The 27,668-nt window shown below is 40.4% G+C and overlaps 1 protein-coding gene across 1 annotated transcript in view; it reads left to right on the top strand.

Moving 5' to 3' along the window:
- RAPGEF5 (Rap guanine nucleotide exchange factor (GEF) 5) overlaps positions 1–27,668 on the top strand; it is a 325,340-nt gene that overhangs the window by 130,879 nt on the left and 166,793 nt on the right. Inside the window, exon 7 of the mRNA XM_006880289.1 lies at positions 3,986–4,034. Within this exon, the coding sequence (XP_006880351.1) occupies positions 3,986–4,034 (49 nt within the window). The remainder of the gene's footprint in view (positions 1–3,985; positions 4,035–27,668) is intronic.

The raw sequence follows: 27,668 nt of genomic DNA, 5'->3' as shown, positions 1-27,668 counted from the left end.
GTCATCTGTTCTGAGTATTATTGCTACTTAGAGTAAGCACGTTGAGTGTAGTGTATAATGTCCATTGCTGCTATCTTGAAGATTCGTGATTCAAATCCACTAGCCACTTGGTCAAAGAAAGAAAAGCAGTCTCCTCAGTAAAGGTTTACAGCATCAGCAACTGGATGGAGGGTTGTTATGCGTTGATATGGACTCAGCTGCAGTGGGTTCCTCCAGAGTAGAAGGTATTTAATAATTCCAGGGGTTTTTTCCTATTAAAAAAAAAAATCAATCCAAGTTCCTTCTAAATCAACCTGGGCAGCCCTTCTTACTGATTTGTGCTATCTATCTTTTATCTTCCTGGCTCTCCTAAAATCATCTAATAGTTTCTTGCTTCATTCTCTCCTCATCAGATCATTAAGTAAGGGATAGATATGCTGTTATACAAGGGATCTTTGGTGGCTTGTTGTTGGTATTGTTAGGTGCCATCAAGTCGAGTGCAACTCATAGTGACCCTATGAACAATAGCAAAATGTGTGCAAAATACGTGACACCAAGCTTGCCATCTTTGCTGATGGATTTGGCCAGAAAAGCTCCGTCATTGAGGTAACAGTGTAACTCTTTATAGACTCTGCCACCAAAATTCCCTACTCGTCTGCTTAGAGAATAAAAAAAATAAAAACGGGTCACAGATAGAGGATTTTAGGTATAGAAAATCCAAAAGAGTAGGGACTGAGGACTGTTTGGGTTTTTTTTTAAAATGTTCTGTAAATAAGTAATATAGTTCATGCATCATTTTTCATCATTGGCTTCTTCCCATCTTTGAGGCCGTTGAACATTACCTGTTGTTGTTAGGTGCCATCAAGTACGACTCATAGCAACTCTTTGAACAGCCAATCTGAAACTTTCCCTATTCTGTGCCATCTCCATCATCTTTGAAACACTAGAGCCCGTTGCTGAAGTCACAGTATCAGTCCGTCTCATTGGGGGTCTTCCTCTCCTTCGCTGAGCCTCCATTTTTCCAAGCAGGATGTCCTTTCCAAGGAAAAGCCTTGCCTAGCTCCATGTCCAAAGTATGAAATATGAAGCTTAGTCATCCTTGCTTCCAAGACACACTCTTGCTGCACTTTTTCCAGGACATGTCTGTCTGTTCTTTTGACTGTCTATGGAATATTCAGTACTCTTCTCAAACATCACAACTCAAAGGCATCAGTTCTTCTTCTGTTATCGTTGTTCATTGTCCAGCTCTCTGTTGTGTAGCAGGTGATTGAGAAGACCATGGCCTGAATTAGGCACACCTTAGTCTTCAAAATGACATCACTGCTCTGTAGTATTTGGGGGAAGTCCCTGACAGCAGACTTGCCTAATGAATTTGCCTAATCTCCTAATTTCCTGACTCCTGGTACCAAAGATATTGATTGTTGTGATCCAAGCAAAGTGAAATCATGGACAGTTTCAGTCTCTTTTCCATCTGTCAAAATTGGTGGACCTGTGGTGAGGATCTTTGTCTTCTTGATGTTGAGATGTAATTCATACCTTGTAGTCTTTGATCCTTGATCTTCTGCAACAAGCATTTCAGATCATCCTCATTTTCAGCAAGCAAAGTTATGCCATGAGTATAATGCGGGTTAGGAGACTCCAAACTTTAGAAGCCAATGTGGAAAGGTCCTAGTGACCATAATCTGCATCTTGCTCCCACCTCAGCATTTGTGACACTGTGAAATGGAAAATTCAGAAAAATAAGATTAAAATACAGCAATAAACTTAAAACATATAAAATAGGCAATAACTGTGATTTTTATTTCTGCTTTTACTCAGTTATTGGACATAAAGATATTTATAGAAGTTTTCCTAAGGCCAGTCACCATTCTATCTCGCACAACCCTCAAAATCCTGTAAATTCTTCAACTGCAGACTTCCAGTCATATGCATGTTTAGAGCCAAATTCTCAAAGCTGTAAAAGAATCAGTTCTCTTCTTATTGTTGTCGTGTGTTATTGAGTTGATTCTGACTCACATGGATCCCATGACAGTGTGGAACTGCCTGTTCTGGTTGTCAGGGTTGGATCTGTATGCAGGCAGGCAGCAGGTCTTTCTCCTGTAGAACCAGTGGGTGGGTTCAAACCTCCAGCCTTTGGGTTAACAAATGCATGCCATTTGGTTTTTGCTTTGTTTTGTTTTGCTTTGCTTTGTTTTATTTTGTTTTTGCCAGCCAGGCTCCTTTCCATCTTGTTGTTGTTGTTGTATACCATAGAGTTGGAACCAACCCATAGCTGAGTCTCCAATGGGATTTCAGAGGGAGTTAATCTCATGGGAGGAGAGTGTTCATCTTTCTTCTGTGGAGCAATTGGTGGCCTCAGACTTCATGCCTTCAGGATTGCAGCATAGTTTCTTGCTACTAGGTCACCAGAGCTCACTGTTTGGTTTCTCTAAAAGAGTTTTAAAATCTCAGAGAATCAGCTAAATTCAAGGGTATATCCATTTGAATGGCAACCAAAATATGGCAGTGCCTAGGGAACGTTCTTCTTTAAAGATGACAGTGGGGGGGTTGGGAGGGGAACGCGCGCGCACGCGCGCGGACACACACACACACACACACACACACACACACACCCTCCTCAGAGGAGTCTCAGTGCCTCAAATACTACTACTCTCAAGTAAATTAATATAAATTTAATTATGTTTAATGGCAAATCTTTAACATTGAACCCTGTGTTCTTCCTTTAAAGTGCATTAAAACAATACAAACAGTTGTTGAGTCGACTTCAACTCATCGCGACCTGACTTGGTGTCAGAGTAGAAACATGTTCCACCAGGTTTACAGTGGCTGATTTTTTGGGGGAGGTAGATCATCAGATGTTTCTTCTAAGGCACCTCTGGGTGGTCTCTCACCTTCACCATTTTGGTTAGCAGTCAGAAGTGTTCACTCTACCACCCATGGACTGAATAAAGTGTCCTTCAGTGTAATACATTAAGCTGCGTGACCTTCCACACTCCCTCCTGCCCTGCCACCTATAAACACCTGAACAGACACACACTTTGAAGCTTAAAAGATTATGTCCTGAAGGAGAAAGATCTTGGGCATGATGGGATTTATATTGTTCTCTAACCTAGATTTCCCAAAGTTTGTCCTTAAGTTTTCTCCCTTCCAGTCCTTAAGCGTTTCCTTTGAAAATGACTCTGGCTGTTTCTTTTGTCTCTGTTTTATGTCTCTCTTTGAGAATTCTCTTAATTAAGGGTTTAAACATTCAAAGAGAGGAGTGAGAGAGACTAAGAGTCTGGATAAATAAGTGGGATTTAAAGGATTTAGGATTTTAAAGGTCATGTTGTCTATTCCCATTTCACCTGCCCTGTGGGTCTCTGACACCTGCTTTGATGTGACAGATCATATGAAAAGATTGCCATAAAAAATTCCAGACTTCAAGGGAACATTCATTGTATTTACCTGAGGTCCAATGAAACCAGAATCTCCTATCTCAATTTGTCTGGCATTTTGATATAAAGTAGCATCTTTGAGGAATTTATCTTACTGGACTTAATATCTTTGTCTTGGTAGCAAGCATGATTTAGTAATTTATATTTGCATTCTATCTAAATGTTGCATAGCTGTTTTTGAGGTCATTCCCATCATCATGGCATAAATACAAATGTTTGTAATGCATACTTTTTCTTTTTGTGGTCTGATTTTTTTTCTAAAGTCCATATAATTATTTCAGACTTCTGGCCAACATTTCTAAAGCAGAGACTGATCTGAAAAATGGGTAAGGGTGATGGTTGCATAAGATGATCAGTATAATTAATGTTGATAAAATTAATGTGAAGATTGTTGAAATGTCAATGATTTTGTTATATATGTATTTACCACAATCTAAATAAACAAAATAAAGATAACAGACCTAGATATAACTTCATTAGCTCTTAATTTTGTTTGCATACCTAGGAACAAAATACTACTTTTGATAGATTTATTTTTCTTTAATTGTATTTTTTCTCTAATATTTTATCAGGTGCAGAGAGAGCTAGCAGCTGTCATTGCCTTGAAAGCAAGGAAGTCTGGTGAGTAGTCCTTATTGGATTAGAGGAACAGTTTCACTCTTTTGAGCATGTTTCACATATTATCCTGCAGTGGGCACCCAGCTGAGTGTAACTTATGAAGTTGTGATGTAGAATGCAGAGAAGTATCATTATTTATATATGGGGTTGTGGGTGTAGTTACTTAATTTGGTGGGTAAAGTTTACTGGTTGCTAGCAATGAAAGGAGGAGAGTTTAATAATGGTAGACTCAATATACTATTCAATGCTAGGGTTGCAGAGCAGACTAAGGTACCCACTGTCAGCAAGCTTTATACTTGCAGAAATCTAAAGCAACAATAGTTGTATAACAGACACATTCTGAACTATGGAATAAAAAAGAGAGTAGCTCCTAAGACTGCCCATAAACAACGGAAAACCTCCTAGGACCTGGCCTCCTGGTTTAGAGACCCAGGTTCACAATTTCAGGAAACATCCCAGTCACTTACCCCAACAACATGTTCAGCATTTCTGTTCTACCTTCTCTACTGTTGCATGGTATCTGAAGTCTTAAACATTTATAAATATCATACAAGACAGGAGAATTGGTCTCCAGTCACCTGGAAGAATAGTTGAAAAAGAAAGTGAGTAACAGGATGTGCAAGTGCGGTTAATTACTTGAATAGCTAACTGCCTCCATTGCCATGTGACCAGAAGAACTGGTTGGTGCCTGACTTCCATAATTGAACACCTTGATTAAAGGTTCTTAGGCAAGTCCCAGTCAAAAGGATGAACCCTTCAAACTATTGCCCAAAGATAATCTTCAGACTTTAAACCAAAACTATACCTTTGAGTCCTCTCAAAACCAAATGACAGTTTAGCTCAACTAGTTACCTGCTTTGAGCATTGGGCTCTTCCAAGAACTGTCCACATAGATCAAATTGACAACAGTAGAAAAAAAACCCCAAAAACCAAACAAAACCCAGATAGGAACCTTAGGAGCAGAAAGTTTGTTAATGAAGGAATAAAAATGCCAAAAAGGAGAGTGAGAAGAATGCTGTTAATGTCTTTAGATAGTATACACAGAAACGGATGCATTATGATCAGAACATGGTAGCTGTCCTCTTTCCTTTGAGTTACATTTTGAGGAAAAGAACACTCTTTTCTTTGCCTTTCTTTATGGAGAGGCTGAACTCATTTTACTTTTCTTGCTTCACTTCCTAGGCTGCCTCCCTCTGAGCCTAGTATCATAAATACATCCTGTTTGTAAATTGTACCCAACTCGTTTAGGTTATGTTGTTGTGCATTGCCTTGAGTTGGAACCCACTCACAGCTGACCTTCTAGTGGATTTTCATAAGCAGTAAGTCAGGTGGGAGGAAATTACTCATCTTTTTCTCTTAGAACTGGTAGATTCGAACTACCTGCCTTTAGGTTGGCAGTGCAACTCCCTACTCACTAAGCCACCAGACCACCCTCATTTCGTTTAAGTGTTCTAGAATCCAGTATCTTCACTATTTTCAGAGTTTTGAGACAGGTTTAAACTCCTTGTTCAAGAATGTCTGGAACTGCTTAAATTTTTACCATTTCTCGCCAGTGTCAAAGTTTATAGGAAAAGGTCTGATTTCAACTTGGTCTGTTTGGCTGTGCACTGATCCCTTGTGGCTGACTTTTCCTCCATATTGCTGCTCAGGAGACAGCTTGAAGGAGCTAGAGGGTAATCCTGCAGCTTGTTGTTGTTATGTACTAAACTGGCCCATGGCTGACCCTCCAGTGAGTTTTCAGAGGCAGTAAATTACATGGGAGGAGATGCCCATCCTTCTTCCATGGGGCAGCTGGTTGATTTGAACTGTGAGCCCTAACAGCTTCCTATTAGTGATGCCATGTCCTTGGAGACTCACCCCATCTCTAGCATTTAAGCTGCACTTTTAACTTGGGCAGGGACTTTTGTTGGCAGAATCTGTAGTGAGTTGTACTGTGAACTCAAAGGCCATGAGTTTCCAATACTGAAATCCAACAGTGACTCTGAGGGAGAAAGATGGGAAGTCTCCTCCCATGACATGTACAGCTTTAGAAACCAAATGAAAGTTCGCTATGAGTTGGAACTGACACAGTGGCAATGAATTTGAGTGTTTGTAAACCTTAAGAGCCTCTAGCTGGGTCTTTCATCAAGAGGCCTCTTACAGCTACCACAGGTTAGGGTACTCCATCACCATTTGTTTTTAAACTTATTTCTTCTAGCAATCATAATAGCACAGGATATGATAGATGGAGAAGAGATTGAGGATGTTAACAATTTCAGCTTGCTCGACTCCACAATCAACACTCTTGGTGCCAGCAGTCAGGAAATCAAAAGGCAAATTACACTGGGAAATTCTGTTGTCAGAGACCTTCTCAGAGGACTGAGGAGCAACAATATCAGTCTAGAGGCTAATCTAGCCATGATCTTCACAGTTACTTGTTATGTATCAGGGAGCTGGACAATGACTAAGGATGACAGAAGAAGAATTGATGCCTTTGAGTTATGGTGCTGGAGAAGAGTCTGGGAAATACCATGAACCACCAAGAAAGCAAATAAGTCTTGGAGAGTGTGAACTAAGATTCTCCTTGGAGGGGCAGATTTTGAAACTCTGTCTCACACATTTTTTGGCATATGGTCAGGAGGTTCTTGGAGAGGAACATCATGCTTAGAAGGGCAGAGTGACAGTACAGGAGAGAAAGACCCCAGATGAGATAGATTTATACAGTAACTGGAGTAATGGGGGTAGGTGTGTCGGAGTCAGTGAGATTGTCACAGGATAGGGCAGGGTTCAGGGCTGTTTTACATAGAGTCACCAGGTATTGCAGGCAACCTGATAGCTCATAACAACAACAACACTATATAGTTTTTTTAAAATAAAATTTTGTTATTCTGGCCTAATCTATATTTCAAGAATAAATGAAATTTAAAATTTAGCTATATATATGGATTTGAACATACCTGAAACAATAAAAAGAATCTAAGCATATAATAAAGCCTCAATGCACGCTGTAACCACAGAAGACAATGAATGTTATATATTCTTTTTGTAAGCCTAAATTTCTCATCCCAAAGTAATTCTAAAAAATATTTTTAAGTTACCTTTTCAATCTGTATGTGGAACAGATAATCCGGGAGGCTGGGCTCAATGAGGAGACATGTTGCATCAGGATAGGAGGAAAACTCATCAACAGCCTGTTATGCAGATGATACAACTCTGCTTGCTGAAACTGAGGAAGACCTGAGGCATTTGCTGCAGAAGGCCAGAAGAGTTCAGCCTTCAATATTGCTTGAAGCTCAACATCAAGAAAACAAAGATTCTTACCACTAGGCCAATTGACAGCATCATGATAGACAGCAAAGAGATCGAGATTCTTAACAGCTTCAATTTGTTTGGCTCCACAATCAACACTCTTGATACCATCAGCCGGGAAATAAAAAGACTAACTGCATTGGGAAAGTCTGCTCTCTGGGACTTCTCTAGAGTACTGAAGTGCAACGATGTCAGTCTAGGGACTAAGGTGCACCTGATCCAGGCCATGGTCTTCGTAATTATTTTCTATGCCTCAGAAAGCTTGACAGTGTCTAAGGATAATAGAAAAGAATTGATGCCTTTGAACTGTGGTGCTGGAGAAGAGTATTGAATTTACCATGAACTGCTAGGAGAACAAAGAAGTTCATCCTAGGGAGGGTGAAACCAGGTTGCTCCGTGGAGGCAAGAATTCTCAAGCTCTGTCTTACACACTTTGGGCATCTTGCAAGGAGTTACCAGTTCTTGGAGAGGGACATCATGATTAGAAGGGTGAAGGGACAGTGAAGGAGAGGAAGACCCTGGATGAGATGGATTGACTCAGTGACTGGGATAATAGGGATAGGTATGTCAAAGACAAAAAGGTTCTCTCAAGCTAGAGCAGGGTTCAGAGCTGTTGTACATAAGGTCGTTATGAGTCACAAGTGACTCAACAGCATATAACAACAACAACAATATTTAAACATTTTTTCCATGGTTCTGATTGTCTGAATCTGTTTTCAAATGCTTGCTAGGAATAATCCATGCAAGTGCTTAAGAAAAAAGAAAGAAAGCTTTCACATACATTTGAGAGGAGATAGAGCTATGGTCTACTAAAATTCAATCAAATGAAGGCTCACTGAGGTGAAATAAGCTTGCTTAGAAAGGAGTGTCTGTATCATTCTGAAGGAGGAGGCCAGTGTTGAATGGAATGAAGAACAGGAGAGAGGTACTTCTTGGATGATGCTAAACTACAATGACATTTTTTAGGCAGAAAGATTATGACAGAATCAAAATGATGACAAAATCTGAAGAAAGAAATGGGCTAGAAATGTCTCAGGAACACAAAACATACATATTATGTCTCTTTTTCCAGTTAGAAGATGTAAGAATTCATTTTTATCGCAGTTACTTTCTGAATGAAACACAGCTAGTGTGAATTTTCATATGACCTTCTTTATATGGTTTTGTTTTTTATTGACTACTGTAGAGGTCAGAGAGACTGAACGAGGTAAAGATGATGAAGAGGAGGATGTAAGGAAGGGATCCACCAAACATTGAACAGAGAGGGCAGTGTGAACGGCATCTCAGTGAACAGCATTTGATTTATAGGCATTTGCAGAGGCAGAGATCAAAATGGAATGAAAGCAGCAACATAAGAGAGTGAGGGCTTAGAGATTGTTCTAGAGCTGCGCTTGGTTCATGTACACATAATGAGGGCTAAAACTTTATACTGTGTAACAGTTGGGATGGAAGTCACTTTGAGTATGTTATTAGATGACTTTTATGAATAATGTAACATTTGCCAACCTAGTACTTTCTGTGTATACATTTCAGTGACATGAATTACATGAATCCTGTTGTGCAACTGTCACCAATATTGATTGCCAAATTCTCTAATACCATTAAAGAGATGTTTTAAAGTTTCAGGATAATTTAGTGAATTACTCAGAAACAAGTAATGGAAGAACAGAGCAGGTAAATGAAGAGCGGAAGAATGGTATAATGGGTATTACGTTTACACCGACTTGGAAGAGAAGGCTTCTGGTCAGAGGCAGTTGAGTAAAACCTTGAAAGCAGTGAGAGAGTGAGCTCTGCAGAGACCCAGAGGACTTGTGTTTAATGTGTGTGAGGAACCAGGAGGCAGGATTGGCCGGAGCAGAGTGAACAAGGCAGAAGGAGACAGGTTTGGGATGTCAGACTAAGAAGTATGAACTTCCTTGAGATGGAAGAAAATGAATTTATGAACTCTGTTGCATACTTTAAAAGCAAGAGTGACATCCGCTTCCTAAACAACATATCTCCAGAAACTCTATGAACTTTGATAAATGTTGATAGTTGTAGAGGGCCTTCAGGCCTTTTGTTCATAGGTTAGCTATGAGTCATGCTCGATTCAAAGGCAATCAACAACAGCAATAACATTGCATACTAGATTATGCAGACTACAAGATTAGGTTTATTTCTAGGCTCAGTGTTTCATTAATCTTTTTGTTTATCCTTTTAATTATGCTCTCCTTTTTTAATTAAGAATTTTAGTATTTTTGTATTTTTCTAAAGAGCTCTTAATTTTGTGCCTAGCAAGTGTTTAACTCCAATGCTTCTCAATAGCTTGATTTAATTTTTTAAATTTTCTGCATAGAAAATTACATCATCTACCAGTAATTACTATTTTGCTTCTGTTTTGTTCAGTTAATTAATTTTCTTTAAAGAATCATTTACACTTTATTGGCTAGGACTGTGCTTATCATTTTTGCTTTTTCCTTGACTTTAAAGAACTTTAATGTTTTATGACAAAATAATAAAAGCAAAAACAAACAAACAAAGACATTTCTTGCCAACCTCCTGAACCAAGACAAAATCAGGAAATAATTTAGAGGTAAAAGTAATTATGAAGTTATTGTTAGTTGCCATCAAGTCAAGTACAACTCATTGCAACCTTATGAACAACTGATCTGAATCCTGTCCTATCCTGTGTCATCCTCATCATCTCTGACATACATGACATACTGAGTCAGTCCATCTGATTGAAGGTTTTTCTTTCTTTCACTGACCCTCTGCCTCTCCAAGAATGACAACCCTTTCCAAGGAGTAGCCCCTCCTAACAGCGTGCCCAAAGTATGTAAGGCATAGCTTCACCATCCAGGAGCACTCTGGCTGCACTCTTTCCAAGACACATCTGTGTTCTTTTGGTAGTCATGGATACTCAGTGCTTCTCCCCAACAGTACAACTCAGAGGCATTGATTCTTCTTCTGCCCTTAATATAGTGTTTTCTGCTGTATTTTACTAACCACAACTACTAAGTACATACTGCAAAATTTCAGACTCCAAATATGATACTGCTAGCTTCATTCTATACTCAGTAACTGAAATGATATCTAAAAGGATGAAAAATTATGCAAAGCATAAGAGAGCCTATGTCATGTGTATTGCATTCAGTCATTCCTTTAACAAATAGGTACTAACATAAAAACATAGTGTAAAACATAGAGAATATATTGGTGAGCATGGACAGATGTGAATCCGACTGTATTTAAATCACAACAAAGTCTCATAAATAAAAAGTGTTTATGAATCAATGACTGTCTGAAAAAGGAAAAGTTACAGTATGAAGAGGTGATAAAAAGCAGATCTGTCCAGCAGAAGTTAACTATAGCTGCAGACTAGTGCTTTATGTGTATGCTTGCTATATTTTTTTAAAAGTTTTTGAGTAGTTTTCAGTGACAAAGAAGAAAAAGAGACTGTTGTCTATTTAATTGAAATAAAAGTATTAAAATTACAGTTAGCACATCTGGGACTTGACAAAAGGAATTGATTACCCTAATATCTTATGTCTTGCAGTAAAACTGTTAATTAGGGCTCAGGTGGCCATGCCAGAGTTATGTCTAGCCATGGAAGATTATTAAAATGAGAATTAGAATAAAGGAAAAAGTTTTTGTTTCAGCTAACCACAAATAAAAGTAACTGCCAATCAATAGTTTCTATAAATGATTCAAAGCTCTAGCTCAGTAGAAAATCCGTTTTGTGGTAATTTTCTAAGAGGCCATTAGAATGTGCATTTAAACCATTTTCTCTGCTAAGAGCTAGTCTTAGTGAATGTGGAGGGCATATTAAGGTTTCCCAGGATTTACAGAAATTAGCACAGCTATCTTTGTTCTTCTTTCTCTTTGTTAGATTGCATATTCTCCTGCTAATGTTAGCTAATTGGTGTCTTGGGAGGTGTGTTTCTTCTCTTTTCCAGGGAATCCACAGCAAGAGCTCTTTCGCCTCTTGTTATCTTTAGATCATATAGAATCTATACCGTAGTGACTTCTATTTCAGGAAAGCTAAAAGTCTCATATTGGTAAATCGTCTTGACTGTTTTAAAATTTCACGCTGTACCTGCTTAGCCATGGCTAGTTAAGAATCCAAAGGAAACAAAGGATTCTAAGCTCCATCTCTGTCATGAAAGGTCTTTGTGACTTCAGCAAAATCTTTTCAGTTTGTATTATGACTGGATTAGTCTAGATTCTGATAACCTTTAGAGATTCCTTCCAGTCCTCAAATTTATAGAAATTAATATTTTCTCTAATTGCTTTAATTAACTTTAATCACAACCTTGGGATTCTTTTGGTGAGAGTCCTTTCAGGTGTAAGTGACAGAAATGCAAGCTGAAAACCAAAGAGAGGATTTATTGACTCAGGAAATTTTGAGAGTTTAACAAGCACTACTGAAAGAGAGACCCACTTTACTTTTAGCCTTCACAGAAGATGTAAGGGATTCTTGTTGAATGAATTGCCTGACTCTGGAGCAGAGACTGGGGGTGGGGGCAGGGGGAGCAGGGTCATGCCACCAACACACACGTTCACTCAGGCTTGGGATGGCTTGGGCTGGCAGGACAACATGTGCTTGTCACAGGAGGAGTGACTTTTATTGTCCCTCTCTCAACATTTGAGAGTAAGTGCCGTGCTGAGGTCATACAGGCTGGGAGCCACAGGCAACCCAATCTTTCTGACATCAGTTGGATTTTTCTTGATGTGCTCCATTCTTGTTAGCAATATCCTAGATTATAAGACTAACAATGTGACTTATGAAAAGATATTACAATGTCTTGCTTTTGTTCTTGAAAATTTAAAAGAAAAATGCAGTGGAAACTCTTAACTAGAAGTAGTAGATATAGATGAATAAAGCTTCTTTTTCTATTTCTCAGGTAAACTAGTTAAGGATTTAGATTAAAGTATGATTTGTAAAGCCCAAAGGGGAAACGGGGTGGGTGGAAATCTTATTGCCACAGAGTTATGTGGACACAGTGAGAGATTGGAGAAATTAGAAAAGATCCAGTGGGGACCTGAAAAGATGGGGTAGTGATGGGCATGGATCAATGGTGATTAATTTTATAAAATATAATGTATGGGATTGACAGTATGAAACAATGTGAATAGAGGAATGTGTGAAACAATATATATAAATGAAACACAATGTATATTAATTTTGTGTGCAAATCAATATAAGATAAAAAGAATTTTTAAAAGGCATTATTTACATTTGTATACCAAGCTATTTTATAATTTCTTTTTGAACTTGAAATGTGTATAATGCATAATAGTATAAAATTATCTAATATACAGTGTTATGTTTTAGGGTTTCTTAAAACTTTTTGTCTTGGAGATATGTCTTAGAGAGGGTGCAGCCAGAGTGCACTTTGCAGGCAAGGATGATAAGGCTTTACCTCACATACTAGAAGGTGCTCTTCCTTGGATAAGAACATGATGCAGAGAAAAGTGGAGGGCTGGCAAAGAAGAGGAAGACCCTCAATCAGGTGGATTGACACAGTGACTGATGCAATGGGCCCTTGTGTGTCAGGAAGTGTGAGGATGGCACAGGCTAGAAGAGGGTCCGGATTTTTTGTTCATAGGATCACCGTGAGTCGTACTTGACTCGACAGCACCTAACAGCAACAAAACTTTTTGTGATTAACACATACATACCAAAACATTTCTCATTCAGTTTTTTTAAACATGTAAAATCTTCATGTTGTTCAACTATCACTACCATTTTCTAGTTTTTCCAACATCCTTAGTAGAAACTCAGGGTTCCTTTGACAACGGCTATTCTTTCCCATTTTTCTCCCACCCGTCCCCAGCGGGAGGAAATCAACTTTGAACTCAATATGCTTGTCTATTCGAGATTTCTCATGTAAGTAAGATCATAGAATATTTTTTCTTTTGTGATTGATTTATTTCTCTCAGCATAATGTTTCAGCGTTCACCTGTAATGTAGCATGTTTCACTTTTTTTTTCTTTCTGAAAAACTAGAAAGAAGGAGAAAGTGCTAACATTATACATCAGTGTTTAATGCTTTCTCTTAGCTTTAAAGATCTTTTTATCATCCTTGAATGGTGCCTTTAAGGTTAAATAGGCATTACTAAAGGGCACTGGTTCTGAATGCCTGGTTACTGTTTTTTTCCTGCATCGGTTAAACCTATATGCAGCACACAGGTAATGGTCAGACACTGGGCGTAGTCAGGCAAGTTGTGAGTTCCCACACTCGTGGTCTATGTTTCCAGCCTTCAAGGTCAACTTTTAGGAGCAATCACTCATCACCAGTAATACATTTTTAGGTAATTATAAGAGTTTTAATTCTTCTTCTTAACTCTTTGTGTTTAAGACCTATGGTTTGATGTCATCGAGGCAGTTCTGAGTGTGCAAGAACCCTCTGTGCAGCAGGCCACACTCCGCCGTCCTCACACTTGCTGTTTGAAGCAGTCATTGCAGTCACTATGTCAATGTTCATCGCATTCAAGGTCTGCCTTTTTCACCCTGATACTTTATTTTCCCAAACATGATGTCCTTCTCCAGGGAATGGTGCCATCTGATAAAATGCTCAAATAAATGTGTGAGACAAAGTCTTGCCGTCTTTACTTCTCAAGAGCATTCTGGCTGTTCTTCTTCCAAAGTAGATTGATCTGCATTCATCACCAGAGCTCTAGTTCACACATGTCAATCCTTGTTCCTCATTCATTCTTTATTCGTTGTCCAGTTGCCATGTGCAGATGAGGCAATTGAGAATACCAGGACTGAGTCAGGTGACACCCTAGTCCTCAAAGTGATACTTTCTAACACTTGAAGGAGATCTTTTGCAGTAGATTTGCCCTGCATTGTATTGTTTGTTTGTTTTTTAAGTGAGAATTGATTGTATTAAGGCTTGCTGTGTGCTGTCAAGTTGGGACCAACTCATAGCTGATCCTCCAGGGGGTTTTCAGAGGCAGTTAATCACATAGGAGGAGATTGCCCATCCTTCTCCTGTGGAGCAGCTGATGGATCCAAACCACATGCCTTCAGGATTGCAGTGCAGATTCTTACCACTAGGCCACCAGAGGTCCCCATATTAAGACTTTTGTTGTTGTGTACTCTTGAGTCACATCCTACCCATAGCTGACCCTCTGGTGGGTTTTCAGAGGCAGTTAATCAAACAGGAGATTGCGAATCCTTCTCCTGTGGAACAGCTGGTGGAATCAAACTGTGCTTTAGGGATTTCTTGCCACTATTGCTGTTATGTGCCATCAAGTCGCCTGTGACTTATAGCGACCCTGTGTACAACAGTCGTAAACCCTGTTCTATCCTGTGCCAATCCTACTGTCTCTGACTAGGAGAAATCAAATGTTGACATGTGAAAGCTATGATGGAGGGATTTTTGTGGGAGGGAAATTTACGGCCTTCTAACCATTCATTTGAGTCCCTGGGCAATGCAGACAGTTAATGACTTGACCACCAAGTGAAGATTAGAGGTGTAAGTCTACCCAGAGATGCCCCGAAAGAAAGGACTGGCAATCTAATGGAACAAAATCAGGTACTGATTAATCCTACCAAACCAATTCCTGCTCTGACATATATGGGATTTCTGTTAGGCAGAACTGACTAACAATTAGTTAGTAACTGTCATTTGGAGAGGCTATTCCTTGGGAAAGGACATCATGCTTGGAAAGGTGGAGGAGGCTTAACAATACAGAGGAAGACCTCAGAGATGGCCTAACAGTGGCTGCTGCAGTGGGATCAGGTATACCAGAGATGATAAGGATAGAGCAGGGCAGGACATGGTTTAGATCTGTTGTTCACAGGGTCACTGTAAGACTTAGTCGACTCAACTGCACTTAACAACTAGTTAGTAGTGATCCCTCTAGCCTGACAAAACTGAACAGACGTACTTACTTTTGGACAGAAACATTTGAAAGGGAAGACATTCTCTTTGTCATGACAAATGAAAAAGTAGATTCGCTATTTTTAGAAGTAGAGAATAAGACTTCCTCCTTTTTATGTTTGTTGTTGTTATGTGCCATCAGGTCACCTGTGACTCATAGTGACCCTATGTACAATAGCTCTGAAGCCTGCCCTGTCCTGAGCCAGTCTCACTAATTACAACACACCAACCTCCATGGCCCCAGTCACTGTATCAACCCATCTCATCCAGGGTCTTCCTCTCCTGTGCCCTCCACCCGTCCAAGCATGATGTCCTTCTACACAGGCAGGTCCCTCCTGGCCACATGCTCAAGAATGTGAGATGGAGCTTCAAAATGTGAGCCTCCAAGGAGAAACTTGGTTTCATCCTCTCCAAGACAAAACTATCTGTTTTCTTGGCAGTCCATGGTATGTTCAAGACTCTTTTCCAGAACCACAGCTCAAAGGCATCACTTCTGTCATCCTTAGTCATAACCCTTACATCTATGCAATTGTGTCTTTGTTCTTGGTCTGTCAGATTTTTACTTTCTTCTTTTAGCAGATGAATTTTGGATCCATTTTTCTTTTAATGTAGCCCCATCTTTGACTTTATTCTTACACTTTGTAAATACACATGTCTATTAAGGAGAAAGTGCCTGATAAAATAGGAATTTGGAGCACATGTTTCTAGTAAAATTTAAGTCCAGCAGATACTGACTTACATGCTCATAAAACTACTGTTATCTCAAACTCCCTTCCACCTTTGTGTGTGTGTGTGTGGGGGGTGTCATTTTAATTAAGATAATCAGTATCTAATGACTATCATGATATTTACTTGAGTTCTTTGATCAGCTACTCTCTTCAATGCTCTTAGAATGAATGGTCCAGTTTAGAAATAAGAGTTCATGATAGTAAAACCCTGCTGTCTGTTTCTGAGGGAAGGAAGAGAACCATGTTTATTTTTGTGGTGACATTTCCAAGCCCTTTTATTTTCCCAAGACTTTCGCAGCCTGTCCGCCCAGGAAGCACCTGTGTTCTCACCACGCTGGTCTTTCCACATGGCTGGCTTTCGTCCTTGTCTTCTCCTTCATCGCCTCCTGCCTGCTCTGTCGTTGGTGGTCAGCTCGGCCTGCACTGATTGTCTTAACCTCACTGAATGTGTCATTTAGCATCTGTCAACTCAGAAGAAAGAAGGAGCATGTGTCTTCCCCTGACATAACCAGCACAACATCCCTGTCTTCCTGGTTGACTGATGGTGGAGGATATTTTCCCTAGAAGGCAGAGCTTTGCCCAACAGCACGCTGATTGTTGAAGTTTATGAAACCTCCCTCCTTCTCCAGCGCTGTAATACTCCTCGTTCTTACATTTCCAGTGACTGTTCTTCCGTCCCTGCTTGCTGACAGATTTTGTACATTCACATCCCATCTCCACCACGTTCTTATTGAGTGCTGAGCACTTCAGAGGCTGACAGGTGCCTCTGCCTTCCTTCCCCCCACCCCCTTTTTAATAGCATAAAAGCATAGTTGGAGTCTTAACAGTGATGCTCAATGCAGGATATTTGAAAATGGAAAGCTCTTACAATCAAGAAAATAGCAAAAGTGGAATAAAAAAACCAGGAATAATTGGAAATGCACACAGCAGATGCTTTGTAAATTCCCCCAACTCTCCCACAGGGATACAAAGAAAATTGCCTTTTAAAAAATCTCATGGCACTGTCTTTTGTAATTAGAGCCATTAAGTCAAAATGATAAATAACCATTCAGTGGCATATAAGAATATAAAAGAAAATAGCCCCATGCACCGATTTCTCCTCCAGAGCAAGAAGGCTGAGAATATCAAGACTAGAAAGTTTTACTCTTAACTCTGAAGACTGATTGGAATTTAGGAAAGTAGAAAGCAAAGGAAAATTAATTTCTCTTTTACCCTTTAACATAGTCATTTCCATTAAGATGGTAAATGAAACAGAATTTGCCAGAGATGAAAAATTATGACCCCCAACTGAGCACACTGTGAAAAAGGAATGTTTTTGAGGCTTCTATTATAAAAAATGCACTACTTGTTCCTTTAGGAAGGGGGTGTAATACTTTAAGGCTCTATTAGATGAAGGCAATTGCCATTCTTTGTGGAAGCCCATTCCTGTTGTTGGGAATCAGATATTGGGAAAGTGAACTGAACTCTGCTGGTTGCTAGTGCCGGTGATATGATGGCGTGGCCAGGTCTTTTCTCTGGTTTTATCTGTTCCAGGACACTGATTGTGCTCCATGAAGTTGCCTTTCATGTTTTATAAACTTTCCCGAGCCACGAGGAACAGTGTTCTGGGTTTGGACACAAGCAGCAGGTGTAAGACAAGAAAGAGACATTAAATGGAGAGTGAAGTTTTCCATCTAAGAGCTGAGACGAGGCTTCTGGCATCGCAGCTCCTGGGAACATACTTTCTAGGAGGAAGCTAGATGAGGATAATGAGTGTACCCTGTGTATAAATTCAATATTAGTTCTACACTCAAGGTCAAATGAAAGTTAATGACCATTTGCACACCAGAGATCTGAAACCCACATTTTCTTTCTTTCTTATAATGACATAAAAAGGAGAGCAATTTATATTTAAATTGACTTAAATTTCAAAGCATAAACAGAGGTCTCCCTGGTACCTTTTTCCCCCCTCAGTGAAACTTGTTGGCAGGGCTTGACTTTCCTGAAAAAGGAAGTCCCACCCCACTATAGTTCTCCCATGCAGACAGTGTTTTGTTTTCTGTGAGAGGACCCTGTTCCCGCCCTGCTGGGTTAGTGACTCCAAATCACAAGTCAGCCATGCAGTCAGGACTACTTTCTTTAATGATTTAGGTTTTGCATTTGTTTAGCTAGCTAACTGATTGAGGCAACTCTTGGGTGTCTTTAACATGCTGTTGACAGGCAGCCTCTCCCTCTTGAAGCCAGCCAGGTCCTTTGTTCTTAGTCCTCCTGTGAGTAGGAGCTGCTTTCCAGATGAATGTAAGATATATGCCACCAACCATTCTGAGGCAGGTCCCTCAAAGATGCTCTGCCAATTACCAGGTGCCCCACATGGGACATGTATCCACATATACCCCGGTATCTGAATCATGTTGTGTGTTTGCCTAAGAGGCCCACATTTAGGGAGTGTGAGTGGGAGCAGGGAGGAGGTGGAATCACTTTAAGTGTTTATAATTCTGTGGCTCCTTCTCTGAATAGCCCTAAGGTACAAAGTTAAGGTCATCTGTGTGTTTATAAATGCTACGTGAAGAAATATTAAGACGGAAAACTGCATTAATAGCAAAATTATCTTTTCTATAGATAGGCAGGTGGATCATCAGTGCATGCTGTTTTATATAAAGTTAGGAAATTCTGCAGTCCTTACCTGGTGGCATAACTGTTAAGCACTGGATTGCTAACCACAAGGTTAGGAGTTCAAACCACCTTGCAAGTCTGCACTCAGCATATCTGCAGGACAAAGGCCTGTTAATCTACTCCCATAAATACTACAGCCTAGAAAACTCTTCTAGATCCCTGGTGTTGCCTTCCAGTGAAATACCAGCATGGCACTGGTGGCCTAAAGGCAAGATGCTGCACTGCAGTTCCCAGAGGCACACAGTTCGAGGCCACCAGCTGCTCCGCAGGAGAAGGATGGGCAATCTCCTCCTTTCAAATTAACGACCTCTGAAAACCTGCTAGAGGGTCAGCTATGGGTTGGTACACAACAAAAACAACAACAACTGATGAGGATGATACTCTGCTTTTTAAAAACATCTATATGAGACCAGAGGATCAACTTTGAACTCTAAAGGATTCTAAAGCAAAGGTGGCAAGATCAGGGGACAGGGATACCAAGTAGCCAGCTCATACAAGGATACTGAAAATGTAAAAAATGCATGTCACTAAACAAGCTGCGTAGAAATTGTCAAATGGGAGCCTTATTTGCTGTGTAAATTTTTGCTGAAAATAAACTGACATATAGAAATAGACAAATAGTTAAAATAGAAAGAAAGAAAATCCTATGGTACCATTTTTACTCTCTTCTGGGGCTCTTATGAGTAAAAAATCACATTGACAGCCTAACAGCCAAAGCCTGCCAGAACATACACGGCCTTCTGTCTGAAGCTAGCAGTCTTTGCTTGGCAGCTACTCAGGAAACTTATCTCCTGTGCTGACTGTGTTATCTGCCAGGACGTTGACCTTCAGCGGCCTCAGTTTCCCTTTGTTGTGAACTGAAGAAGTGGGCGTGGATGATGACTGGAGCTGAGCCAGAATGTCACTCTGGGAGTATGAAGTACTGAGAAGTTTTGCTTTTCTCATGGTGCTGCTGTTGTTAGGCGCCATCGTACTGACTCTCCAGTGGGTTTTCTGAGACTAAATTGCTTAAGAGGAGGTTGTCCATCTTTCTTCTTACAGAGCAGTTGGTGGATTCGAGTCTCCTGCTTTTGGGTTAGCAGCACAACTCCTTACTGCCAACCCCTAGGGTGCCAGAGCTCCCTCATAAAGAACAATGTTGTTTTCTCATAATTTCTCACAGCTAACAACTTAATAGGGAGCTCTGGTAGCTTAGTGCTAAGGAGTTATGCCACCAGCCCGATGATATGCAGCTTGAATCCACCAGTTGCTTCTCAGGAGAAAGATGGACAATATGCTTTCATGCAGTTTACTGCTTCTGAAAACCCACTGGATGGTCAGCGATGGTTCTAACTCAGGGTCCATAGCAACAATGACAGCTACTTAATGCAGCCCTGGTGATGAGCTGCTAACTCCAAGGTTGGCAGTCCGAACCCATCAGGGCTTCGTGGGGGCAAATGTGGCAGTTTGCTCATGTAAAGATTTAGATGTTGGAAAGCCCCTACAGACAGGTCTACTCTCCTAGTGACTACGAGTCAGTTTCCGCTTGACTGTGGAGAGGTAGAGAGTTTAATGTTGTTGTTATTGTTGTGCACCATCGGGTCAGAACCAACCCATAGCTGACCCTCCAGTGGGTTTTCGGAGGATGTTAATCTCACAGGAAAGGAGCAGCTGGTGGATTCGAGCCACATGTATTCAGGATTGCAGTGCAGGTTCTTAGCACTAGGCCATCAGAGCTCCCTTATCTATTTAATAAAGATATGAAAATAATAATTGCTGGTAATTTAATTTTTTATTTCGTTGACTTTTTCCTCAGTGAAATCTGCAGAAGTCTTTCCCACCCCCATAAAAAAAACCAATAACAACAATAAAAACCCAACAACAACTCAGGAAGCATTTTCTATTGTCGTTTGTATTGACAAGTAAGAGCTATCAAGGGAAATCTTTGCTTTGGCCATATGGCCAACGATTGTCCATCATTCGTCACATTAAAAATCTAATTATATAAACAGCCATGAAAATGGACCTGCTCTCAGTGAAACTGAACGTAGCGTGAACTGTGTTTGTGAATGTAAGTAAACAGGGCTCCCTAGCATGGAACACATGATTTGCTTCACTTGAATTTTTTAACAAAAGTGAGATTTACTTCAAACATTTATTCCTGCCACTTAAATTATAAATAAATCCTCAATAATAAGAATTTTTTAAATCAGCTGTTTGCATGCAGATAAACAAATTGTGTTTATTCTATGACACATTTTCCACTAAATTAGAAAATTGTTATATTTTAATCCAGCATACAGTAATTAAGACTTATTTTGGGGTATGATCTGGATAGAAATTTTGTCCCTGGAGCCAGTGAAGATATGGATGATGTCATTTCCACTTCAGCAGTGCATTTGGGTGTGAGTGTTTTCATTTTTAATGTGAAAACTCAGAGAGGGATTCCTTCCCTGCTTACTGGTTGCTGTCTAGTCCCCTTGGCTCTCAGCATCCTCATGTGTGCAGATTTATACACCATAGGATTTCCCGTGGCTGGTTTTTCAGAAAGAAATCACCAGGTCTTTCTTCTGTGGTTCCTCTAGGTAGACTCAAGCTTCAACATTTCCGTTTGCAGCCAAACATATTAACTGAATGATATAGGGATGCCTTAAAGGGTGGACTCACTACCGTCAAATCTATTTTGATACATAACACGGGTTTGTTAAGAGCGTAAATAATCTTAACCATAGAAGACTACTCATCTTTCTCCCTTAGAGCCACTGGTGGATTCAAATCATGAGATATTGTGCAGCCTTTTGATTAACAGAATAACATTCTACAGAGGTTCTGACTCCAAAGGTGGGGGGAGAGAGAGATTAGAGATTGATTTACATATATATTTATACACACACGTATTATATACATACATACATACATATACTTCTGTCTATCTATCTATCTATCTATCTATCTATCTATCTATCTATCTATCTATCTATCTATCATCTATCTATCTCTCACACACAATTCTAGATCTCTTTTAGAATAGCTGCTTCAAAAAAATCACTCTTTAACTGACTAAACTTTTTCCAAAACATGGGTCTTCAGATGAAATTTGTATAGTAGTTCTCTAAGATACTTGTTGTGGTTTATCCTTTTAGAGTAATGGCAACATGACTGAACAGAGTTAAGCTACCCCACAGGACTTTGAAGACTAATCTTTATGAAGCAAGTTGCATATCTTTATAGCAGCTGGTGGATTTGAACAGTCAACTTTATGGCTAGTCGCCAAACATTTAACTACTGTGCCACTGTTGTTGTTGTTAGGTTTCTTCTCATAGACTATGACTCATGGTGACCCTGTGAACAACAGATCTGAACCTTGCCCTAAACTGGGCCATTCTGACTGTCTCTGTTATGTTCGAACCCATTGTTATAGTTACTCTGTCAGTTTGTCCCATTGAAGGTCTTCCTCTTTGTCTGACCCTCCACCTTTCCCAGCATGATGCCTTTTTCCAATGACTGACCACTCTTGACAACATGCACAAAGTATGTGAGATGTGGTTTCATTACCCTTGCCTCTCAGGTCCTCCAAGATAGACTTGTTTGTTCTTTTGGTTATGTATGTGATATCCAGTAGCCTTCCCCAACATCACAGTTCAAGGGTACCAATTCTCCTCCTGTCATTCTTACTCGTTGTCCAACTTTCAGAGCCATAGGAAGGATCATTGCTTGGATCAGGTACACCTTAGTCTTTAAACTGACTTCTTTTTGGTTTCCTATGCCATGTTGTTATTAAGGACCATTGGGTTGGAACCAACCCATGGCTGACCCTCCAGCAGGTTGTCAGAGGTTGGGAATTACACAGGAGGATATTGCTCATTGTGCCTTTGGGTTGGTGACACAGTTCCTTGCACGATTCCTTAATAGCCCTAATTCCTAGGCCTTTCCTCTTGAGACTCCAATTAATTTGGGGGCTCTGGAATCTGAGTTTTAACAAGCCCTCTGCCCCAGATCATTTAGATGCCACCTTTCTCAAGTGTTTCAGGTCTGTAGTCTCAGGGAGGAAGTGGGAGTGGTAGGGGTGCTCTTTGAAAGGGTGTTCTAACAAATGATGCATGGTAGAGGGAATCAAAATTTTATTTCCACTTCTGCTCCTAACTCATTTATGGGGCAATTTGTTTCTCTACCTGACTGGAGGTTTTCTCATGGGAATGATAACAGAAGTATAAAGCTCTCATGACATTGGCAGTAAAAGCTCAGTAAATGAAAAGAATTATTACCAAGCTTTATGTGGTGGGAATAAGTGAACACTCTGACTAAAGTTTTGGTGCTAAAGTTGTCTGGAAGATGTGGTTTTGGGAGCTGGTTTGAAACTGGTGTGAAGAGGAAGTACATTTAACCTTGCCTCCACCCCGCACCTGAACCAAAGCCACGTCCCGTAAATTGAGTGCACAGCTCAGCTCCGTGAACAGAAAGGGTTTGTCCTCCTGCTAACAGGTGGCTAACGTCAACCTATATGTAATGCAAACATTTAATAAAAAGCTATATATTTACTTTACATTCTAGTAGGGATAATTGTGCAAGTTTTATCTTTGTGTGTGTGTGTGCGCGCGCAAGTTTTATCTTATCATGTTGTTGTTTTCTGGGGGGAAAAAGGCTATGAGAAATTTTAAACTGAAGTTACCTTTATACCCCAAAATATAAACCATATCAAACGCATTGCTTTTATGTCATTTCTAGCTCATACTACCTTGGTAGGACAGTAGTCTCTCTGGAAGCAGACTGCCATGTTTCTCGGCTGGTAGGTTCAAACTTTTAACCTTGGAATTAGCAGCCGAGCACTTGACGCTGTGCTACTGCCCCTTTCTTGAGCCTAAGAATGTTGTCGTTAGGTGCTGTGGAGTAGAATCAACTCACAGCAACACTGTGGACAAGACATCTGAACCCTGTGTTGTCCTGCACCACCTTTATCATTCCTGACACATTTAAGCCCATTGCTGCACACACTGTATCACTCCATCTTGTTGAAGGTCTTCTTCTTTCTCTGACCCTCCACCTGTCTCAGCATGATGTTACTGACCCTCCACCTATCCAAGCATGATGTCCCTTTCTGAGGAATAGCCTCTCCTAACAACATGTCCAAAACATGTGAGACAAAGCTTCACCACACTTACCTCCAAGGAGGGATTTGGTGCACTTTCTCCAAGACTTATCTGTTCTTTTGGTAGCCTATGGAATAGTCAGCATTCTTCTACAACAACAAAACTCAAAAGCATCAATTCTTCTCTTGTCATCTTTTTTTATTGTCAATGTCTCAGTTGTAGCAAGTGATTGGAAAGACTGTAACTTAAATCAGGCACACCTTAGTCTTTAAACTGGTACCATTGTTCACAGAACTTTAGAAGATCACTAACAACAGCTTTTCCTAATACATTATGTCTCCTGATCGCCTTACTGCTAGTTCCAAGGGTGTTGATTGTGAATCCAAGCAAGATTAAATCATTGATATTTTCAGTCTTTATCTATTATGATGCTGCCTACTGGTCCTAAGACTAGATAGTGCTATTTAGAAATTATGTTCATTTTCCTTTACTATAGATAAAGCGTAAAGAATATACCATTAATCCTGGATAAATAACAGAAAATAGCCAATCACGTGAATTTACTTTAGCTAGGCACTCAGTGTGTTGGGAAATGAACCAGGCCTTCTATGTGGCAAGCTGGTATTCTGCCATTGAATCATGCACATGCTGAGCTCTGGTGCCTCAGTGGTAAGGCTGAGCTGCTAATCCAAAGGCAAGCAGTTTGAATCCACCAACTGTTTCACAAGAGAAAGATGAACAGTCACCTCCTATGAGATTTACTGCTGCTGCAGGATCAACTGTGAGTCGGTCCTGACTCAAAGACCTATCACAACACCTAGCTAAAACCAAAACCAAAATCAAAGCATGACAGACAATTGCCATCATTGTTTTCTAAGTTCTGATTTTCTTCATTTGGGTTCTTAGGTTCGTTTTAATGTGTTCCAAGGTTCCCATTCTCTGTCCTATTCCAATGGTAATGCCAAGTGCAGGTTCCTCCTGTGTCTACACAGTAACACAAACTATACTGGTAAGTATATGGCAAGAACGAACTTCCTGTCCTCAAACGGAAAAGAAAAAGATGGTTAATAACTCCCTGAGGCTCTAGGTGGTGCAAACAGTTAGCAATAAGTACTCAGCTGCTAACTAAAAGATTGACAGTTACCTTGGAAGAAATGCCTGGTGATTTTCTGAAAATCCAACCATTGAAAATGGTATGGAGCACAGCTTGGTTCTGACACACACGGGACTCTCAGATATCAGAGTCAACTCAGAGGCAGCTGGTTTCATTGGTTGATAATCCAAGCTGGGTACAGCTCCTGGTGACAGTGGAAGAGTGAGAACATTGTCCCATGAAATGTATGTCCACCCATCATGCCCAGTCAACGGAGAAGGGGCAGAGTCCATCATCAGCCCCAGCGATGTTAGAACAGCTACTTGTCTGGAGGCGAGGCATCCCACTACAGACCCTCCAGTCCTCTCACGGTCACTGCAGAAAGTGATCCCAGTGAGGAGTCAGGCTCTGCATTTGTTGCTACATTCAAGTTCTTCAAGTTGCTTCATTTAATATTAGACTTATAGGAGTAACACCTCTCATGAGTGGCCTAGGAAGCAAACGGCTGCTCCATCTACATTGATTTGTTTGGGTCAGGTTCCTCCAAGGGAAATTTTCTGAGGTGAGCTCCAAGGCTTTTCTTAAAAAATTAATGTTTCAGGGAAAAAAAACCCAGACAGATGAAAGGCATGGGAAGATTTACAATATCCTTTTACTAGGGAGCTCTGGTGGTACAGTCCCTAGGGAGTTGGGCTGCCAACCCCAAATATACTTTTACTGAAATGAGGCACGGTGACTCTGTTTGGGCTGATAGGTTGTATCTATCAAAAATTTCCCTCCCTGTATATTTTGCCATAGTGTTGTTGTCAGATAATCTTATGAGAGTGTTTTCTTTTATGAGCCATTATATTGATAGTAAAGAGGGAAGACAACCGCTCTGTTGTCTTCGCAAGCCCTTTCCTGCTGCCAGTGAGCAGCATTTTAGCCATTTCTGATTTGAACTGTTTTTGTAATAAGCAATCTGTTTGGGATGTAACAGCCTGCCTGCGGCTGCTTTAAATCCTGCCATTTGGATCTGTGTTCCTGGTGCACAGGATGTGCTGGAGTAACACAGTGCCCAGCTTCTCAAGTCATCTTTCTGACCCTCTCTGACTGCCTGGCTTCACTGTGTTTCCTGCCAGGGGCCATTCTGCCACATTCCCCACCCCGCCTATTGTCCTTCCCATTGTGGAAAGGAGAGCATCTCTGGGAGAAGAAATATTCCCTGCCCACCTCCAGTCTTGTCTTCATTGTTGATTTATTAAGAACTGCTGAGCCCAAGGTGTCGCCAGGGGAAGCTTGGAAGCAGTGTCCTCCATGCACTAAATCTGTCCACGCCCCCTCAGCCATCTACCTGTCCTCGCCTCACAGAGCTGAGTTCAGCTGCGGAGATCAGGCCTGTAACACTTAACTTCCTTCTCTTCTGCCTGTTCACTCTTCTCCTGTGCTTTGGTGAAGCAAAGGGACCTTCTTCAGTTTATCCAGCACAAAGTTTCTTGAACTCATACTTTAGAGCATCAAGCCTGTGTAACCATCAGAGGAGAGAAGTGTCTGAGAATTGGACCTTCTGGGGTTGATTCTTGACATGCTAAAGGGCCATAACTTGCCTTTCTCTATAGATGCTGCTTCTCAAAGCTACTGTCTTGGAAAATTTGACTTTGGATGTGGAAATATAAATTATTAATATTTCCTTCCTTCCTTCCTTCTTCTCTCCCTCCCTCCCTCCTTCCTATTTCCCCATTCCTTATCTTCCATACTACTCTCACAGTAAATGGGTTTGGTTAGGAAAAGGGGCCATTCACAGATTAAACACATTACCTGGTCTTACAGAATTAGTAGATAACCAGTAATTAAGCCCTTTGTATCCAGCCTTTATCTCATGGAGCATCCTTCGAAGTAGTGGTTCTTAATACTCCTCCCCTTTTACAGGAAAGGACCCTTAGTGGCACAGTGATCTAGCACTTGACTGCAAACCACTATGTCTGAAATTTGAACCCATCAGCTGTGTAGGGAGCTCTGGTGTTGTAGTCTATAGGCAGTTGTGCTGTTAACCCAAAGTCCCCACCTCCCTAGCAGTTCTAATCACCAGTGGCTTCATAGGAGATATGTGGGCAGTCTTCTCCTTGTGATTTACAGCCTTGGACACCCAATGGGGGGTTCACTGCTGAGTTGGTTCTGACTCGATATCAGTGAATGAGTGAGTGAGTGAGCTGTGTCATGAGAGAAGGCAGTAACCCTGTTCCGTAAAGAAACCCTATGGGCTGGTGTCCTCAGCCCTCCAACTCATTGGTACCTAACAACAATAACAGAATCCACTTTTACAGCAGTCGGTTTGCCGGTTTTGCTTTGCTTTTAATGAGTAATGAAACTGAACTTCAGTGAGTTGAAGAAACTTGGGAAAGGTCTTATACTTGAAAAGGATAATTGTGACAACTTAATTTTGTTTATCTGCAACTGTGTATGAAAGGAAATTCAATTCTAACAGGATACATTTAGGTGAAGGATAAAGATACTTGTGTGCGCACAAATTTTAACATTTAAGCTGTGCTATAAACGAAAATGTTATTAGTTGTCTTCAAGTCAGCTCCAACTCATAAAGACCTTTATGTAACAGAACAAAATGTTGACAAGTCCATTCTCATTTTCATATGCTTTACTTTCTTAATGTGGCTATGTGTCAGACATTTAATTGAGTTTCTATGATTTTCACGGACCGAACAAAATGACTGTTTCTATCAGTGAGTCTTTCCTGATGATGTGTCCATATAAACAAGCCAGAACTTCACCAGCGTTGTTTCTAGGGAACATTCTGGTTGTATTTCTTCTAGGACTGGTTTGCTTGTTCTTCTGATGTCCACAGTATATCTAGGATTCTTTGCCAGTACCACAAGCTGAATGCATCAATTCTTCTGTCTTCATTGCCAAGCTTTTTTTTTTTAAAAAAAACCTTTTTATTAAATT

This window comes from Elephantulus edwardii, unplaced genomic scaffold (genome assembly GCF_000299155.1).
Source record: "Elephantulus edwardii isolate Elephantulus edwardi_28Jun2011 unplaced genomic scaffold, EleEdw1.0 scaffold00007, whole genome shotgun sequence".
Taxonomy (NCBI): Eukaryota; Metazoa; Chordata; class Mammalia; order Macroscelidea; family Macroscelididae; genus Elephantulus; species Elephantulus edwardii.
The sequence above is the reverse complement of the archived record's forward strand: the minus strand, read 5'-3'. Positions and strand labels throughout refer to the sequence as shown.